At 44.3% G+C, this 21,732-nt stretch overlaps 1 protein-coding gene across 1 annotated transcript in view; it reads right to left on the bottom strand.

Moving 5' to 3' along the window:
* The window catches only part of chrd (chordin), a 31,552-nt gene extending 16,876 nt beyond the window's left edge, over positions 1 to 14,676 (bottom strand). Inside the window, 9 exon segments of the mRNA XM_083913758.1 lie at positions 2,307 to 2,389; positions 2,571 to 2,708; positions 2,944 to 3,085; positions 5,217 to 5,304; positions 5,497 to 5,614; positions 6,762 to 6,914; positions 9,484 to 9,610; positions 9,722 to 9,825; positions 14,324 to 14,676. Of these exon segments, the coding sequence (XP_083769884.1) occupies positions 2,307 to 2,389; positions 2,571 to 2,708; positions 2,944 to 3,085; positions 5,217 to 5,304; positions 5,497 to 5,614; positions 6,762 to 6,914; positions 9,484 to 9,610; positions 9,722 to 9,825; positions 14,324 to 14,468 (1,098 nt within the window). The 5' untranslated portion in view covers positions 14,469 to 14,676.
* Between the last annotated feature and the right edge of the window lie 7,056 nt (positions 14,677 to 21,732).

Raw genomic sequence — 21,732 nt, 5'->3', positions numbered from 1 at the left:
CTCATCTGTGAAACTGTTCGTTAAAACGTTCATAGGCAGCGCAAAAGTCTACTGTTTTTCTTACTTTACTTTCAGTCTATGATCGGAAGGGGTCTGAGACACACCTGGCATGCCCCCCAATCGGGCGTGAGGCGGGGTACACCCTGGACAGGACGCCAGTCTATCGCAGGACACATAGAGACGAACAGAGACAGACAACCATTCACACCTAATGGCAATTTTTAGAGTAATCAATGAACCGAACACCTGCACGTCTTTGGACTGTGGGAGGAAACCGGAGAACCCGGAGAAACCCACGCAGACACGGGGAGAACATGCAAACTCCACACAGAAGGGCCCCAGGCCGGGATGCGAACGTGGAACCTTCTCGCTGTGAGGCGACAGTGTGAGCTAACGTTACGTGTGTCATTAGCTGCATGCTACCACCGCTAAGCTACACTGTGTCGTCTTTTTGCGTTGTGAGAATAAAATACTCAACGATTCTGTTTTTGATGATTGAAACTGTAAGCTCACGTTTGGTTCCACCTCGCTGTAATAAATGTGAGAGGAGAGACGTGAAGAAAGGAAGTGTCCGCTTCACCCGCGTGGAGGAGTTTGATCGACTTACTGTCACATGATTTCCTGCGGTGATGAACCCGGAGATTTGACGGGGATCCTGATCCTCTGTCGCCACGGCGATCTCCAGCTGACCTCGAGACAACCAGAACAGCTCGCGGCTATTCAGGTCAGTCAGCACCTCGGCAAAGTCTGGATCCTGCACAGATTGAAAGCATTAGCTCGGAGCTGCTACGAGTGAAATCGAATATAAAACCCCTATTCCGTTGTGACTACGTGCCTTTCCAATATCAGAAATGAAAATATAAGGTAATTCTGTTAAGACCTTGTTGACGTGCTGTTAGTCCAACACTGACATGTAACCGGAGTAACCAAACCCCAATTTATTTAGACGAAAGACAGACCCACTTCTGTTTTTGCCAAACACAAGAAACACACACAGAAAGTAGATCCCAGCGCAGCGACATCTCCTTTAAGATGCGATTAACGCGGCGATCGCACGAAGACACAAAGACGCTGAGTCGGGAGGAATGAAAAAGACGCAGACGGTTGTGTTACGTGAAGAAAAACCCCATGATTTTAAATCACCCTGGGCAAGAAATATGGCTTGCGTTGCCTAAACACATTTCATCCTGAGTGAAGTTTAATTTCGAGCAGGCGGACTGGACTCCGGGAGGGACGGGACGGGGGAGTTGGTCAATGTTGAAAATGTCGGAGTAATAGGACAGATGTAGGAGCGTGTTGAAGAAATGTTACTTTTATGACTCCGGGGCCTCGGTTCAATATAAATATACATGTACCATAAATCCACACAGCGAGGAGCCAAAACAGAGAGTGGGAACGGAGAAGGGAGGGGGGTGAGACGGAGGGGAACTTGTGACTGAATGGATGGAAGAATGAGAGGGGAGTAAGGTGCAAAAGGATATATATCGGAGGGTCCTTGGGTAAATCACGCGGAGCGATAACACTGTCAGGATTACTGGTTACTTCACACGTATGAAAACCCGTTTGCTCGTCTGTGTGCGTGCGTACTTATTTAAATAAAGGCAAAGTATCCTCTTTAAAAAGCCTCTGTGACTTTGGGTTTGGGCGTCCAGCCTCGAGGACACTTTTAAAGGGTCGTGTGCTGCTCAACGCTCCGACGTCTCTGGTCACCGCTAGGCCTCGAGAGAAAAAAAAAAAAGAGGCGCATCGGGCCTTCACGCAATTCCTGGCAGAATGAAAAACAGACCTGCCTTTCATCACTCCTCCTGCCTCCTTCCTCCCTCTATCCATCTCAGCCCACAGACCACTAACCACTGACATGTGTGCGGAGTGTGTACGCAGTCCATCCTCTCTGCTAACCCCATCCCTCCCCTCTCCTCCCTCGGCGTCTCTCATCCCTCGCTCACATCTGTCTCCTCTCGCGCTACTTTCTCCCCTCTCTTGTTTTCCCCCTCGCTCCTTTCCTTCCTCCCCCGTCCTATTTTTTTTTTCGTGTCACGTCTCGGGCTACTTAGCCGTGATCAGAGCGTCCGCGGCAACAGCAGCGCCGGGATGTGGCGACCGAAACCACATCCGCCTCGGAGAGGAGGAGCGTGTCGCCGTGTCATACATGTGTTCCTCACCAACAACAACGGTGCTACTCCTCCTCCTCCTCCTCCTCCTCCTCCTCCAGTCACCCCTTGATTCATCGCTCAACGCTTTTCCCTTAAGCCTACCGCTTGTCTCACGGTGAGTATCTTTTAGGGTGGATCTGCGTTATTACTCACATGAGAGGTGATGTTGGCTCGGATCTCTCTCAGGACGTGCTGTCGGTACATCAGCTGGACACGGATGGGCACCAGAATGGGCTCTGAGGAGAGAAAGACGGATGAAATTAGTGAGGAAGTTGTAGCAACTGAGATCACAAAGGAGGATTTATTTGTTTCCCTGCGGAGTGGTGAGAAATGTCAGCTTGTAGTTTAGAAATAGTTGTTTCTGTCAAAGCTACAGTTTGTTCCAACCCTCTCTTCCCTCCTTGCCCGGCCCCTCACCTTTGTTTTTGGTCTTCATGAGGCCCTGCAGGATGAGGATGAAGTGGAGGTTGTTCTCCGTGTCGCTCAGCGTCAACATGGCGAGGCCTCCCATGCCTGAATTCTCCACCTCCGATGTCAGCGTTGAACTGAATGTCTCTGTACACAAGGAGGACACACGCGTGCACACGTTATATATCGAGTATCTGTATCCTCTTACGGGACTCTGTAAACAAAGGCCGCATTTTTGAGCTGCGTTAATCCACAAGAGGCTTTCTGAGATTACACGAGAACGTATACAATTCCCCCTGCTTTGTAAATATTGAGTTCGTCGTGACCCTGCAACACAAAGACACACAACCGTCTGGAAGAACATCCCGGAATGCACACGCACCGGCAAACAGCGCCCTGTGTTTGATGATCTTCCCCTCCACTTCCTCTCGTCTGCTCGTCGACGTGGTCATGCTGATACGCAACTGCTCGGACTGCAGCTGTCGCAGTACGGGCTTGGCCAGGTTCTTCCATACTCCACAGATCTAAACACACACACACACAGACACAGACAGGTGAGCTGCAGCAGTGACAGAGGTACGCATGGATATCAAAGCATATTCGACCCGTTGATCATTTTCCTGCATTTCTCACGCATGAAATGGAGCGGAGACAAACAGACAAACACACGCACATCTGCTGAATACATCAAACCGTGTTATTCTACTCTGAACTCCAGGGCTGCGATCTTTCAACACAAAAGCCACAACTTCTCCTCCCCGAGAGCAGAGGGAAGAAATGTGGCAGTGTGCCGTCCCCTCATAACTTCCAGTTCGGGGGTAATCTCCGTTTTAATTAGCGATATCTCTCCGTCCCCCCGCTCAGCGGTGATGTAACGTGAGAAAAATTCTCTTTCCAAAGTCTCGCTCCGTCACCTCCCCCCCCCTCTCGGTTCATTTTTTGTGTTGAAATGTGTTTTCTCTAAGGTCCTCTGGTGCTTGACACTGACATTTATCTAAAAATAATAATAGGCCAATTTCTGGGACACGCATTTAGGGGGCTCCCGCCTCGCTGGGCCCAGTGTTTGGGTCTGAAAGGGAACGAGGGGATGTGTGTTTTGGCAGGAAATGATGTGTCGTGATAGAGCTGGACCTCAGGGAGCGAGTGGACATGGACGCATGAGTACTACTGTTACACCAACATATCGGTTTACTGATTCATCAGGAGAATAATGGCCTTTTGTTAAACTCAGTCTTGTATAGGGAGGCAGAGTCCTTCCTCTTCCGTTGGACCTTATTTGAGCCATGAATTACTCACGTGATGTTTGTCAATTTAAAAGAAAATGTAGTCACGGTAACACTGATTTTCATGTGAAGCTACTGAGTGGATTACATCTCTCATCACACACGATGTTGTCAGCTAGCTTACTTAGCAATTTAACATGGCAAGCAAATAACCGTTAAAGTGTAATTCCGGCGCAAAATCATCCCATGGTGGGATTTTTTTCGGCACTTACATACATCAAATAAGCCATCGAGACATTTGTTTTTGTGTAACGACTATTAACGGAGAAATCCAGGAGAGTCGCTAACAGCTGGACGTGGCTAACACTAAATAGCTCAGGGCAGTACAGTGATGACATTCAATGCATTTGACATAATGCTTCATTTTATGTGTAGGGACTCTTCTCATGCTTCGGCAGAGGTTTGGGGTTATTTTCAGCGGTATTAGTGGTTAAAAAAGACCTTTTAATGCCTTCACCGTACTGCCCCGAGCTAATCGTGTTAGCCACGTCCGGCTGTTGGCCACTCTCTGTTAGCCACTCTCTGTTAGCCACTCTCTGTTAGCCTCTCTCTGTTAGCCACTCTCTGTTAGCCACTCTCTATTAGCCACTCTCTGTTAGCCACTCTCTGTTAGCCACTCTCTGTTAGCCTCTCTCTATTAGCCACTCTCTGTTAGCCACTCTCTGTTAGCCACTCTCTGTTAGCCTCTCTCTATTAGCCACTCTCTATTAGCCACTCTCTGTTAGCCACTCTCTGGTAGCCTCTCTCTGTTAGCCTCTCTCTGTTAGCCACTCTCTGTTAGCCACTCACTCTGTTAATGGTTGTTACATAATTGATGGTTTATTTGATGTATGTAAGTGCCGAAAAAGGACAAAAGGGTGATTTTGGACCGGAAATACACTTTAAGACCCGTCAAATCCCCGGGTACTTAATACACAGACATTGTAAATATGTATTTTCTTCTACTTCAGCAGTTTTTTGACAAACTACGGCCAAAATCATCTGTTGAATTGACAAACATCGTGTGTGTAATTCACGCCACAGTGCAAACTACCATACACGTTTGTTTCCAAAGAGCGAGAGAGTAAGTTGTTGATGCTGTGCAATCAGACTCTTCCTGCGATGTTTAGGAAGGGGAAATGAAGCAGAAAAGTGTGTGTGCGTGTGTGTGTGTGCGTGCGTGCGTGCGTGCGTGCTTGCATGTGTGTTTATTATTTATTGTTGCAGTGAGTGAGTTATGAGAGAAAAAGTCAGAGTTTGAACACAGAGTCACGGACTGCGAGCATCCATCATAGCAGCACATCATTTTTCTCCCTTTCTCAGGAAACACACAAAACAACACTAATGGAAGCAAGAGGGAAATGTTTTACATCAGGTTCATGCGACGTCTTACCATGTCCGACTGCCCCTTGGGGACCCTGTACTCGAACGCAGTGGTCCCATCTGAATCCAGGAAGACTATTTTACTGGGGTGGCCCATTCTGCAAAGTAAGGGCAGACAGAAGGATCAAAATTAGTCCATTTGTGATGTTTTTTATATATATTTGTGGAGGAAAGGAGTAGCGGTGACGCTCCTGAGGCTGGTCAGAGAACGAAAAGAGCACCACCTTCAGAGGCTAGAGCTACATAAAAATAATCCAAAGGCTTAGACGCTTCAGCTGTGTGTGTTTTACCTCTGGTATGTGATGGAGAAGGCCAGGCTGGTTCTGGTCAGAGAGAAGCGAGCTCTGGCAACACCGTTGGAGCTGGGCAGCCATGATTCAGTCACTCCTGTCAACACTGCAACAAAATCTGCAGAAGGAGAGAGAGAGTTAGATCAGTAATTACTAACATATGCCACGATCAACATTTCTGTATCCTGTGTGTCTGTGCGCATACGCTGTGGAGGTTGTGCATGAATTTCCTCTCTGGAGCGTGTACGGATATTCGTGGTTTAACAAGTTAAGACCAACTGCGTAGATGTTGTTTTAATGCGTAAAGTGTGTCGGAGGCCTGTCCACCATGCCCCTTCCAGCTCCCTAGTACAAAACCTGAACGAGTCCATGTTTGAATACATACGCTGGTGAATTTCCAGAGAGCGAATGGGCGCGTCGATGACGTGTCCATCACGGTGAAGAAGAATAAGGGTGGTTTTGACAAAAGGCGAAGACGAAAATGTCTCCAATGAAGAGACAATGAGACCCTGGTGAGGACCGACGTCGAAAAAGTCCAACTCTCTAGACGTCGTTTTAATGCGTAAAGTGTGTTGGTGGCCTGTCCACCATGCCCCTTCCAGCTCCCCAGTACAAAACCTGAACGAGCCCAACGTTTGAATACAGACACTGGTGAATTCCCAGAGAGCGAATGGGCGCGTCGATGCCGTTTCCATCGCGGTAAAGAAGAATAAGAGTGATTTTGACAAACGGAGAAGATGAAAATGTCTCCAATGAAGAGACAACGAGACCCTGGTGAGGACGGACGTCAAAAAGACCAACTGTGTAGACGTTGTTTTAATGCGTAAAGTGTGTCGTGGGCCTGTTCACCGTGTCCCTTCCAGCTCCCTAGTCCAAAAACTGAACGTGTCCATGTTTGAATACAGACGCTGGTGAATTCCCAGAGAGCGAATGGGCGCGTAGATGGCGTGTCCAATCGCGGTGAAGAAGAATAAGGGTGGTTTTGACAAAAGGCGAAGACAAAAATGTCTCCAATGAAGAGAAAACGAGATCCTGGTGAGGACTGACGTCGAAAAACATCAGAAACATTCGAAGAACGACTCTTTCATGGCCAGATTATGAACCGGCTCCGTCAGCGCGGTGTAATCCGCGTCTTCCCCTCCCTCCTGCACACCCCACCCTACCCTACCCATTAACATTGGATACGCAGAATCTCCTGGTGTGTGCTGCATGTGCGAAAGAGAAGCAATCACTCATCGTACATATGTTTGGTTGCTCGTACTCACCGGTGCGACTCTCCCCGGGGCCCAGCTCCTCGGAGCTCAGGTAGGACCGGTCGTTGTAGGATTTATGGAGGTCGTCCTCCTTATCTTTGCCCTTCTCATGGAAGTACTCAAAGCTGTCCAGCACGGCGTCTGTCTGTTTCTTGTCATCCTCACCTGGAGAAGAAGGAAAAAACTGTTAATAAGAAGAGATTCCTGAAGTAGGACTGGCAGTAAAGGTGGCTGGTGTTAGCCTTGGATGTTGGCCTAAATCAATTTCTATAATAGGAACATATTTCATTATCTTTTTATGTGAGGAGAGTAACACTTTTCTGGTTTCTAATGACTTTCAGAGTCTGCCTTTGAAGCTGTGTTAGTATCTGGTGAGATAAACCAAGTGCACCCAAACATTTCCAAACACATTGTGCTAACATCGTTCTCAAAGTCTGGCGCACAGATGAGACTTGAGCGTTGTCTGTCCCCCTTTATCCGCTTTGATTATGTGTTGACTATGAATAAAGAGTGTGAGAGATGTGGACGCGAGCAGCCGGAGAGAGAACGCTGAGACGAAACTCTGAGGTTGAGCAAAACAGGTAGAGATTAAAGAGGAAAGGCCAGAGATAGGAAAGGAGGGACGACGCCACATGCCAATATTAATCTGCTGCTGAAAGCTACAGCACATTCTCTCTCTCTCTCTCTCCCTCTTTCTCTCTCTCTCTCTCTCTCTCTCTCTCTCTCTCTCTCTCTCTCTCTCTCTCTCTCGGTCAGGGGTAAGTGAGCGGGGTAGTCACTTGCAGCTGAAGAGCTTTAGTAGAATTGGGACTGACACTGGCGTGCGATCCCAACAATGACCCGCTGTTCCACCAAAAACTGCTGTGCGTCTTGATGTAATGTGTAGACAGAGCTGCACACACACACACACACACACACACACACACACACACACACACACACACATGCGCGGTGACACATGCAGCGATGCTCACTCAGCCAAATGCAGCCCCACTGACATGATCTTGAGAAAGAAAAGCACACACTGGCTCTAAGTCACAACAAACTTGATTTCTCCAAGGCACTTTTCTGAACTGTCTGCTTTCTCTCTTTCTCTCTGTCTTGGTGTCCGATTCACAAACACACACACACACACACACACACACACACACACACACACACACACACACACACACACACACACACACACACACAAATCTCAAATCTCATTACTCCTCTCTCACTCCCTAACTCCTCTGCTCCACTGGGCACGCTTTGAGGGCTTCTGGGTAGCGTCACTCTCACTTCTCCCCACTAAGCAACGCTGTATCCTCAGGTGCACCACACACACACACACACACACACACACACACACACACATAAACACACACAAACACACCATTTTCCGTCACTTAGACAAACATACTAGCTGCCTTGGGTGCCAAAGCTAAGACAAACACACTCAACCTTTTCCTCAAAAGTTGACCACAACACACAGACACACGGCGCACTGTTGTCCGTGCGGCGCTTTACCTTTACTTTCCATTCCCTTACCAGACACACGGCGTAGAAAAACACTCTGATATAACAGTGCAGTGTGAAGACCCACCCTGTGTGTGTGCGTGTGTGTGTATGTGTGTGTGTGCGTGTGTGTGAGCATGTGCAGGGGAGCTCTGATTTTCTAATAAGGTGGGATTGTGTGCACAGCGGTGTGTAAGACGCGGTAAATGGCAGTGTGTGAACAAGGGCTAACTAGATGGATGGCACTTTCGGCTGCGGCCTGTTAGAGAAAATGTTCATTTGAAGCAGCTGAACGGAAAATCAATTGGCCTGCTCATTGCATCTAACAGCTGTTCTGGAGACTGGCTAGTTGACCCCGGGGGGAAGGAAGGGGGAAAAATGCAACGGGGAAAGACGAAGATAGGGAGGGAGCGAGAGGAAGTCATTGTTGATTCATTCTTTTCTCAATTAACCCACGAGTTGTTTGGTCCGTAAAGTGTCAGAAAATGGTGTTCAGTGTTTCCCAAAGCCCCAGAGGACGTCCTTAAATGTCTTGTTTGGTCCACAACTCATGGATATTCAGTTCAATGTCGGATAACATCCACATTACACCCTAAGTGTGCAAAGGAGAGGTACCGCAGGTCCTTCAGCAACAGACTGATGCACCCTAAGTGTGCAAAGGAGAGGTATCGCAGGTCCTTCCTTCCACGCTTCTGTCAGACTTTACAATCAGCACTGCTCCCAATAGACTATTGACCTCATCCTGTACCCTGAACTGTGCAACATGCCTGTACCAAGGTCACTTCTGCTTTTTGCACTATTTGGTAATATTTAATCATATTTATTCACTCCATATTACATAATTACAATACAAACAAAACAAGAACAACTGCAATATACCATGTGAATATGTGCATATGTCTATTTCTATTTCTTCCCTTTTTAAATTGAACTTTATTGCTTATTTTTCCTATTTTTGACCTTATTTTGTCATACTCTGTTGCTGCTGTGACAAAAGAAATTCCCCGTCTGCGTTAAACATTAAAGGTTTTCTGATTCTGATTCATTTAAAAAGCTGGATCTCTGATCAAGCTGATCGATCAATGGTTGCAGCTCTAAATAAAATGAAGAATATACACAAAAAAACTGTGGAAAAGTTTGATTTCTTGACAGTTACATGCATGTAGGACAGGTAGATTTGGATTATGCGGTTTTGAGGGGCAGGAGGAGGTGAGAGCGGGTCAGCAGACGTTACCTTTGGGGCAGGTTTTACAGCAGTGCCCTGGCAGCAGGATGGGGTCGGCACAGTCCAGGTCTGGGCAGTCCTGCTTGATGTTCTTACAGTTCACTTTTCCGAACACCTTGCCACGACGACTCTTTTGCTGCCAGAGAAACATCAGACACATCAGACAGTCGCTCACTAAATCTCACCTGGGGGTGAGCTAATCGACCTGCTACACACACACACACACATATTCAGAGAGGTTACTTACAGGTTCGCAGAGGCACTGGACACAGTGCATGACACCGAAGGGCTCCCCCAGATCTGGATGCCATGTGTTCTCCAGGGAGTAGAACCGACCTCCGAATGAGCATCCTGCAACACAAACACGGCCGATTATACGTGGCTGTCTTCGGGGTCAAACGTCGGCTCGTTGTGATCAACATTCTTCAGCTGAGGCCTTTTAAAGTACGAGCTGACTTGCAGAAAGTCCTTCACAGAGAGAAAGTGCGGCTACGAGGCTTTTTTATGAAGTGTCAGACACACGGGATGACAAACTCTGGCAGGCCGAGCCCAGATCGTACCCGTTTTTATATTTAACAACAAATAAATCTTGCATAGCTCATTGCCCAGGCATGTTGGGACTGGGAGGCGACTGAAACTCACTGGATGCCTCATGAGCTCTGGGACTCAACCTTGCATCCTGTCTCATCTAAATGATGCATGAGCAGGCGAGGGAGACGTTCAATTTTTCCACTGAAAGATTATCAAGAGATTCCCAGAAATACGAACGCTGTGAGCCAAAGAAGATAGCTGTTACGGAGCATTTTGATACAGTTTGATAACACGCTGTTAATGCTGTGTAACAGTGAGCAAAGTTAGCAACGGGAGATGAGAAGTAGTGTAAATTAAAGTTATTGGACCTGGACATATTGGTATCTATTAGCATAGGTGTACGTGTTTTTTTCTTTTTTACAGAACATGTAATGCATTTAAATGAGCATGGTGCTTATTTAGCTTTTTATTTAGTTTTTATTTATTCTTTATTTAAATGTTCAGAAACTGACTGCAAATGAACATGATGTTTATTTAGCTATTTATTATATTTTTATTTATTATGTATTTAAATGTTCAGGAACTGACTGCAAATGAAAATGATGTTTATTTAGCTATTCATTTTATTTTATTATTATTTATTTAAATGTTGAGAAACTTACTGCAAATGAACATGATGTTTATTTAGCTATTTTTATTTATTTATTATTTTTTTAAATGTTGATCAACTGACTTCAAATGAACATAGTATTTATTTAGCTATTTATTTTATTTTTTCTTTATTATTTATTTAAATGTTCAGCAAATGACTGCAAATGAACATGGGGCTTATTTATCTATTTTTATTTATTTATTATTTATTAAATATTCAGAAACTGACTTCAAATGAAGCTGATGTTTATTTAGCTATTTATTTTATTTTATTATCATTTATTTCAATGTTCAGCAAATGACTGCAAATGAACATGGTGCTTATTTAGCTATTTATTGTATTTGTATTTATTCTCTCAGTGTTTATTTCTAGAATTGTGTCAGTGTATTACACTGAATGTATAATAATGTATAATATTATTTTAGAAAGTCGTTTAAGAAAGCAGCCTTTTGAGCACGTTTGCGATCAAATCTGTGCAAAGTTGGTGCAGAAAAGGTTGAGATTGAATGCATCCAGTTTACATTAAACTTACCATAAAACACACTATGTTTACATACATGCGTATTAAAAGGATAATAGTGAAAACACATTTAATACATCATATATAATTTAAATTAAACAGGGTGTATGGGGCTGCAGAGGCTGCAGTTTGATCAAATAGACCATATAGAAACCATTTTAAAAAGTAATAAAATCATAAATGAGTGTGAGTCAAGCTGTGATTCTATTATAGTGATTTTTGGTAATAGGATAACTGGCTGCACGCACACACACACACACACACACACACACACACACACACACACACACACACACACACACACACACACACACACACACACACACACACACACACACACACCAAACATGATGTTACAGGAGATACAAATAGCTTTTAGTGTTGTGTTATTACTGTAATAAAATCATAAATGAGTGTGAGTCAAGCTGTGATTCTATTATAGTGATTTAGGTAATAGGACAACTAGCTGCACGCACACACACACATGCACACACACACACACACACACACACACACCAAACATGATGTTACAGGAGATAAAAATAGCTTTTAGTGTTGTGTTATTACTGTAATAAAATCATAAATGAGTGTGAGTCAAGCTGTGATTCTATTATAGTGATTTAGGTAATAGGACAACTAGCTGCACGCACACACACACATGCACACACACACACACACACACACACACACACACCAAACATGATGTTACAGGAGATAAAAATAGCTTTTAGTGTTGTGTTATTACTGTAATAAAATCATAAATGAGTGTGAGTCAAGCTGTGATTCTATTATAGTGATTTAGGTAATAGGACAACTAGCTGCACGCACACACACACATGCACACACACACACACACACACACACACACACACACACACACACACACACACACACACACACACACACCAAACATGATGTTACAGGAGATAAAAATAGCTTTTAGTGTTGTGTTATGACTGTAATAAAATCATAAATGCGTGTGAGTCAAGCTGTGATTCTATTATAGTGATTTTTGGTAATAGGACAACTGGCTGCACGCACACACACACACACACACACACACACACACACACACACACACACACACACACACCAAAACATGATGTTACAGGAGATAAGAATAGCTTTTAGTGTTGTGTTATTACTGTAATATAATCATAAATGAGTGTGAGTCAAGCTGTGATTCTATTATAGTGATTTTAGGTAATGGGATAACTGGCTGTGTGTGTGTGTGTGAGCGCGCACACACACACACACACGCACACACACACAAACACACGCACACACACACCAAACATGATGTTACAGGAGATAAGAATAGCTTTTAGTGTTGTGTTATTACTGTAATAAAATCATAAATGAGTGTGAGTCAAGCTGTGATTCTATTATAGTGATTTTTTGTAATGGGATAACAGCTGCACGCACACACACACACACACACACACACACACACACATGCACACACACACACACACACACATCAAAAACATGATGTTACAGGAGATACAAATAGCTTTTAGTGTTGTGTTATGACTGTAATAAAATCATAAATGAGTGTGAGTCAAGCTGTGATTCTATTATAGTGATTTTTGGTAATGGGATAACTGTCTGCACGCACACACACACACACACACACACACACATGCACACACACACACAGCAAACATGATGTTACAGGAGATAAAAAATAGCTTTTAGTGTTTTTAGTGTTATTACTGTAATAAAATCATAAATGAGTGTGAGTCAAGCTGTGATCCTATTATAGTGATTTTTGGTTATAGGATAACTGGCTGCACGCACACACATGCACACACACACACACACACACACACGCACACATGCACACACACACACACACATGCACACACACACACAGCAAACATGATGTTACAGGAGATAAAAAATAGCTTTTAGTGTTTTTAGTGTTATTACTGTAATAAAATCATAAATGAGTGTGAGTCAAGCTGTGATCCTATTATAGTGATTTTTGGTTATAGGATAACTGGCTGCACGCACACACATGCACACACACACACACACACACACGCACACATGCACACACACACACACACGCACACACACCAAACATGATGTTACAGGAGATAAAAATAGCTTTTAGTGTTGTGTTATTACTGTAATAAAATCATAAATAAGTGTGAGTCAAGCTGTGATTCTATTATAGTGATTTTTGGTAACAGGATAACTAGCTGCACGCACACACACACACACACACATGCACACACACACACACACACACACACACGCATCAAAACATGATGTTACCCCCTCGCCAACTTCACCCGCGCAGCCTGGTTCACATTATTCTTTCATTAAAGTGAGTCCAGTCCAGTTACAGGGAGCCAAACTGTGAGCCTCGCGCTCCGCCTGCCACTTATGTCTCCGCAGAAATAAATCATCTGAGAAGAGCCAATGCTTGTAATGGAAAGTCGATTGATTACACTTTTCCAGCGGTTGGATTACGCGTCAAAGCGGCGGTTACCGTGGACTTCCCACGGGTTCGAACCCCGCACTTACAGTTACCTTCTAAAAACCGCAGTGAGCTTTTGTGCGCGGGGGCTTTTTCACACATGAATCAAATGCCATCCACTGCGGTTATGACTCACGTGTTTAGCCTCTAACGTTGGTTTACACGTGAAGCGACTCGGGCATTTGGGAGAACAGTTCGATCCCCTCGTGCGTAATGTCCATGCGAAAATCAGCCACTTTTATAAAGTTTGGGGTCTTTTCGCGGAGGAATGCACAAGTCATACTTCCCCCTTCAGTTGGTAACAGTAATACGGTGCTGGCTGTAGTTCGGCGTGACTGTGATGCCAAATAACAACATTCATTTGAAGGCAATCTGGGGGTTTTAATGTTATAGCGCTCACTGGCGAACAGATGGTTTGGAGGATTGAAACTGACAGAAACGGTCATTCTGCGCGGTGTGGGCGTATTGGGTGATGCCGAATTAACAACTGGCTCCCTTTGATCCACAAAACATGTCAAGTCAGTTTACACTTACACCAACCCGGCATTTCCAGGAGTGTTCACATTAAAAACGGCATATTTTGAATGGAGTTTGGCTGCTGCCGCACCGGTGCGTATAAACAGGGCTCATAACAAAACTTTAGAGCACTGGATCTTACCTGACAACCCTTTGGAGGGCAGCGGTTCCCTCTCCGACTGGATGGGCAGAGCTGGAGACTTGAGCCGCGAGGCCGCTCCGGTGCGCAGCCACGCGCAGCTCACCAGTACGCACAGCAAGGAGCGGAGCGCGCGGGGAACCAGCATCCCAAAGCTCCCTCTCTGGATGTCTCTCCACAAATATACTTCCCCTCAAACACTCCGGTGTCGGGTACTTTATGAAGCCACTCAAAGCGACTGTTTGAACACCCTGGTATAGAGAAGTGTACGTGTCCTGACGCCCAAGTGTCCGTTGTGAGTCGTTTGAGAGCGTCCTGTTTTAAGTCATCCGGGTTGCAGTGAGGACAGAGGTTTTCCGCACACACACACAGCAGCAGCAGCCTTCTCACAGCCCCGTCCCTCTCGGTTTTATAGCCTCCTTCCCTGACAGCTTGAAGCAGCCACCGGCCTGGAGGAGGAGGAGGAGGAGGCGGAGGGAGAGATGATGGGTGGGGGTGGGTGATGGGAAACGGACATTGACGCCCCTATCAATTCACTAACGCTTAAGATATGGAAAAAGGAGCCTGCATGTGATTCCCTGCACAGGCCAGGCTGCCAAAAACTTTTCATAAGTCTGTTTTTACACCAACAAGCTCTGGAGACAAAGTGAACCAGGGAGCAGGCTGTTATCACGCCTCTATTTGTGTGTTTTTGTGCTTAAACAAATACTTCCCACTGTAATTGTCCCCTTTTTTATTGATTTAAAAGTAGGTTATTTCAGTGCCATGGTGCATTTACCATGGCAGGAACAGAACATGATTAGTTGGGAGTAGAGCTGTGGATCAGCAGAGCCTGTAAATATTATTCTGGAGTCACTTAACAGTTGTTTTGGTTTTCATGGTTTGGATTTCTTGGATTACTCTCTTGGTTTTGCCAGTTTGTCTTATTCAGCTCATTTGTAAGTGATGTAAGTAGTGTAAGATGCAAACTCAGTTATATATATTTTTATTTTTACGTGTATCTTTATTTTATTTATTTATTGTATGTTTTTATTATGGTGGTGGCCAATCATTGGCACCAAACGCTCACTTATTTTGTGTTTAATTTTCTTTTATAATTTTGTATGGGTTTTTATTTGTCTTTCTTATTTTTATTTATTTATTATTTATCTTTTTATTTTATTTATTTATCTTTTTATTTGTATTATTTTTTAATTTATTTTATTATTTATCTTTTTGTTAGAATTATTTGTCGTTTTATTCTTAATTATATTTTATTTTATTTTATTATTTATCCTTTTTCTTTTTATTATATTTTATTTCATTTTATTATCTTTTTTATTTTACCTTTTTTATTTTTATTATTTATTTATTTATATTTTGTATTTATCTTTTTATTTTTAATTGTATTTTATTTTATCATTTATCTTTTTTATTTTTATTTTATTTATTTATTTATTTGTCTTTTTTATATTTGTTGTTATCATTTTGTATTAATTTATTTCTATTATATTACATTTTACCCTGAACAGCCTCACTGACATTAAAAACCCTCCTTTACAAGAGTGACCCAGACAGCAGGCCTCACATCCTCATCTTCATATTCATTTATTTGTTTATTTACTTATTTAGGTGCTTTGTTTGTCATATGGCCTCCACACAGACAGATGCTCTTGATGCTGATGTTCCCTCTGTAGCAGCGATAACACCTAGAGCCTCTGCAGTCTGTTGGGGGGTGCCGCGCGTTGACACCGCTGGGGCACGACTGTGTGAAGCTCCACATCATGTACAGTAAGGAATGCGTGAGTGTCTGCTGCCGTGGCTGAGCTGCACCGTCTATTTTTCCACGTGTGTTTGGAGCCTACACCTAAGTGACTTAACAGAAACAAATGAAAATGGTTGGAATACCTCACAGCAACCCATTCCAGTGTGTCCTGGCCATCTGCAGACCCCTGTCCTCTCTTTCTACACCTCAGACTATTTCTCTTGGCTCGCTTTGGACGCTTTACCTGGACGAGTCTCCTTAAAAACCCCATTTATTATGACCTCTGCGCGTGGATGCAGGTGCCAAAAGCTGTTTAACCTCAAATCTTTCTTAAAAAGGGCCAGTGTGGAGCTTCACAACAGCGAACAACAAGTGGAATTTATTAGAGCCTATTTAGATCTGGGAAAGGTTCCCATCAAACAAAACACAGCAGTTGAGCAACAGTCAGGCTCCTCGTAATAGTGGTCCCCCGGGGGCCCCAACAAACCGCTCTGTGGCTCAAGTTTACATTACTGTAGTGGTGCTCATGGCTGATTTATTTTTGCAGAGTTCAGCATAAGTCAAGGCTTATTACTGGGCTGAAATGTTTGGAACAAGGGGCGTGATTGATTTGGGGGTGTTTGATAAGGACATGCACTGGCTGCTCACTGCACACGCTGTCCTCTATGAACCTCCCTTTGTTACACGGGGAACACGCTCACAACAGTCCTCAAAGCAGTTTCAGTCAAAAGCAACTGGACTTGGTTCTTTGTCTAGGAAGACGTTTCACCTCTCATCCAAGAGGCTTCATCAGTTCATGTACACATCTGACCAGGCTGGGACTGGACCAGGACCAGGACCAGGCTGGAACTGGACCAGGACCAGGACCAGGCTGGGACTGGTCTCAGTCTGGTCAGATGTGTACATGAACTGATGAAGCCTCTTGGATGAGAGGTGAAACGTCTTCCTAGAAGAATAACCAAGTCCAGTTGCTTTGGACTGAAATTGCTTTGAGGATAACGACGACCTGGACGAATGAGAACATTCACAGGCTAACTCTCACAACAGTGGCTTTTAAAGTGAAAGTAGATGCTCTAACCCCCACCAAGAGGTAAACCCAGCTGTGCACTTCACTGTATTTCATTTAAACATCTCCATGACCCTCTAATCGCAGCCCAGAGACCCTAAAACTCTGTCTTTCCACTTAAAAAAAGGTGCTAAATGTAATTGGGTTCTGTGCCAAAAGTGCAAGCCAAGGTGGGAGCGCAAGGTGTTATTTGAATGCATCTGTCACGTTATGGGGCCTGTGGGAGCCACTTCCATCCGGGTGTGGAGATTCACGCCACCTCACCCCTCCTCCCCCCGTCTCTCCCTCCCTCCCTCCCTCCCGGAGCAGCAATAGGAGTCGATGATGGCCCGTTCGCACTTCATCATAGAGTGATAAGCGACACTGTTCTTATGCGCTGCACACGGTCATTCATTAGGCAGACTGGAGGGCAAATTGTCTATTGGAGCTAACAAAACCCGCAGCAGCAGCGGGACGAGGGGGCTTTGTGTATTGCAGGCGTCCAGCGCATGTTTGGAGACCCTCCGTGCAGCCTGGTGGGAGGGCTCCCGACTTCTCCTTCACAGGACGGTGCGTGGAAAATAAAAGTGCGGGTCAAGAGCAGTCCTGCACAAGAGGTCATTTCTCAAACTCACGCAATCGATCCACGTTTCAGTCTCAGATGTGCAGTAGTGTCCACTCTGCTCTGGGCTTTATGCTGTTTTTAGTGAAAGCTGTCCCCTGGGAATGACAGAGATAATTAAAAATAATAATAATAATAATAATAATAATAATAATGCCTTGTGATAGACTGGTGTCCTGTCCAGGGTGGACCCCGCCTCACGCCCGATGTTAGCTGGGATCGGCTCCAGCACCCCTCACCCCCCGCGACCCCGACCCCGGGATAAGCGGTTGAAGATGAATGAATGAATGAATAATAATAATAATAATAATAATACAATAATAAGCCGAATTCAAGAGTATTCCTTAGGGATTTGTGGGAAACGCCTTAAGTAGCAGTACGTGCTGTTTTAACTTTACTGGAGAGCACACAACACAGAATTGACAGATTCTCTTATGAAGTTCAGGCAAAACAAAACAAAACCAAGATGATTGGAAAACAGAACTATTCATGAACATCTTATCTTACATTTTAATGGGACATGCATGTATTTTACTGCAGGCTATTGAATCCAACACGCACTGAGATGATTCCCAGTGAAATGAGGCGTTTGATGCACATGTGAGTCGAATGGACACTCAATGCTTTCAATGGTCTTTTGCTTACATCACTCAAATGTTATTTTATGTTTTATGTTTTTTAACACTCTTATTAAAGTTGCAATCATTTCACTTGACCGTCGTTTCTTCCCCATGCTTTTGATGTTCTGTGTAAAGCACTTTGAGTCTGTCACCGTGTTGTTGAATTGAACTGTGTTGAAAAGACTCCACTGAGCTCCAGTGTGTGTGTGTGTGTGTGCGTGTGTGTGACGTGAGTTTATATATATACCATGATCATAATCCCTTATTAATTACACATGCTTTTACTTTATTACAAAAATAGAACATTCATCTTGATTTGATCCATATCCTTATATATTTCACTGTTTCTGTTTTAAGTCAAGATGTGTGTGTGTGTGTGTGTGCGTGTGCGTGTATGTGTGTGTGTGTGTGTGTGTGTGTGTGTGTGTGTGTGTGTGTGTGTGTGGAGAGAGAAGGATTAGAGGAAAATAAAGAGTGAGAACGAGCTCTGAAGTCATCTCTAAAATGCCAAGAATCATTACGCAGCCCAATAAAATCGACTGACCGTGGATTTCTGACCAGGTTTCAATTAGAAGCAGAGGCAATGTTCCCTTTTATATACATATATACATGCATATGTGTGTGTCTGTGTGTGTGTGTGTGTGTGTGTGTGTGTGTGTGTGTCGCATTCCAGGACCCTCCCTGAGGATAACAATATGAGCCTGATATGAAACACTGCTGGCATGGATGCAACACATTTTTACAGCCCCAAATGTGACATCATTAAAAGAACATTATCGAAATATCCTCTAATGCATGCAAAGGGACCGTGTGTGTGTGTGTGTGTGTGTGCGTGTGTGTGTGTAAATCATCCATAATGGTGCAGCTGAATGGACACACACACATACGGATCCCTCACCCACCGACACCGCGCTGCTGTGTATTTGCTCTTGTTTGTCAGACGCCCCCGGCTTGCAGGTCATAAATGCGGGTTGTTTAACAGTATCAGCCCCCCTCCACCTCCACCCTCCACCTCCACCCAACTTAATCTGTCTGTCTGACTCCACAGCGCGCGCACACACACACACACACACACACACACACACACACACACACAGGGGACCGCATCCTGTTTGCTGGTCGAACTGAGAGGTGTGAATATTCAGCCAGTGAGAGCTGTATGATAAGCCTGGCAGATGTGCTTCTCTCTTTTATGCACGCACACACACACACACACACACACACACACACACACACACACACACACACACACACACACACACACACACACACACACACACACCACCTGTTCCTCATCGCAAGCTCAGTGCACTAACTAAGCATGACATGTTTCACTTTTATAACTAGACTTAGTTGGATTTGCTAAAAAAAAAGTAAAATAGGAAGTGTCTTATTTTGGAGGTCTGTCTTATTTTGGAGGTCTGGTTCACGTGCTTTTGTCCCGATTCGATTGTGCTTTTTATTGTGACTTTTTATGACTTTGTTTTTAGCACTATACACCTCTAGAGGCTTTATTATGGGACATTTTCTACATAAATACAGTAACAATGCTTTATTTTGTAGTCAGAGAGAGACTACAACAATAAAAACCCTCTGATATCCACATTAACTTAAATTAAGCCAATGCATAGAGAGCAAATTATTTCCCCCTCGCGCATTATCTGGAGCGCGCATGCATTTTGACTCAGCGAATCACTCCAACCTCTAACACCCTCGTGTGGCTCATAGACCAAACCCTGCAGAGCATGACCTCCGCTCCATCTTCTATGCATTTGCTGGAAAAGCATCTCAAAGAGCCAATTATTCCTGACTAATTCTTCAGATAAGACCCCGATACCGACTCTGGTTGTAACTGCGCGTTTCCTGTCGCATTCCGCAACTGTGTGCGCGCAGGTTATTCTATCGTGCGCAGACATCTAATAATAAAGCAGGGGGTGGGCGATTCCGGTCCTGGAGGGGCCACTGTCCTGCATGTTTTTTGGTTTCTCTCTACCCTGACACACCTGAGTCTAACAATAATCAAACTGTGACGAGCATCAGCTGCTTGATAACGAGCAGATCATTAGAATCAGGTGTGTTGGAGCAGAGAAAACCCTAAAACACGCAGGACAGTGGCTCTCCAGGACCCGAATTGCCAAGGGAGGCGACGCACTCATTTGATCTTTTACGCCCCAAAAACCAAAAGAATCAGATGGAGAGAGCTGAAGTGCATCCACTACTGCAGGGGACTGTGATCTCCAGGGTCCCTGCATATTACTTAAACGCAGGATGTAACTCTTAGAGGAACTCTCGGAGTCTGACAGAGCAACAAAACGCACGCATGGTGCCTTCACGGCCACTGTTATGCTGATGCTGATAATGATGGTAATAAGAGGCGGCGCGCTCAGTTGTAAAGCTAATTCTGCAGCCGGCAGGAAAAGGGCGAATGGGCCTCTCCTCCACTCAGTATGCAAATGGGGGGAAGTCTTGCAGAGTTGATGTTTATTCATTTCAAACGGAATCAATTTGCAGACACAGTCGAAACTGTTTTTCTCACCATCATCTCATCACTATTTCCGAATTGGGATCCATGATGGAAGAGTGTGTGACAATAATTGCTGCAGGCAATTAGCGGGTAGAAGCGACCCTCCAAATGTACTGGGTATGGTCGTGGTGTGTGCGTGTGCGTGTGTGTGTGTGTGTGTGTGTGTGTATACCATGATCATAATCCGTTATTAATTACAGATGCTTTTACTTTATTAAAAAATATAGAACATTCATCTTGAATTGATCCACATCCTTATATATTTCATTGTGTGTGTGTGTGTGTGTGTGTGTGTGTGTGTGTGTGTGTGTGTGTGTGTGAGTGTGTGCGTGTGTGTGTGTGTGTGTGTGTGTGTAGGAGCAAAGACAATCCTGCATGCTGTGAATGGAAGCAGTATTATTTGGTGTGGTGCAGCTGTGTGTGTGTGTGTGTGTGTGTGTGTGTGTGTGTGTGTGTGTGTGTGTGTGTGTGTGTGTGTGTGTGTGTGTGTGTGTTTGGTTTATTTTGACACCTCTTGAAGAGAGGACCGATGTGATTATAGGGTCTCTCCATCATTTGGCTTCATTTGAGGGGAAAAGTGGACCGAAGAGATATTAATTTCAGTAATTATCATGACTACGGTGCTTCATCATGAGGTATTTTATGTTTTACAGGGCGTCACATCTGTTTGGTGCGGAAATGTAAAAAATATTCAGATTTTTTAAGACTAACTATCGCAAAAAACACCCATTTGAGTGTTTTTTAATACAACTCATGCATCAGAACAGACGTATATTCAGACTATTTGCTAAATTAAAAGTTGCAATGTACACTTTAAAGTTAAATCCCCCAAATAAAATACATTTATTCAAAACCTC

Source organism: Echiichthys vipera (genome assembly GCF_963691815.1).
Source record: "Echiichthys vipera genome assembly, chromosome: 5".
NCBI lineage: Eukaryota > Metazoa > Chordata > Actinopteri > Perciformes > Trachinidae > Echiichthys > Echiichthys vipera.
The sequence above is the reverse complement of the archived record's forward strand: the minus strand, read 5'-3'. Positions and strand labels throughout refer to the sequence as shown.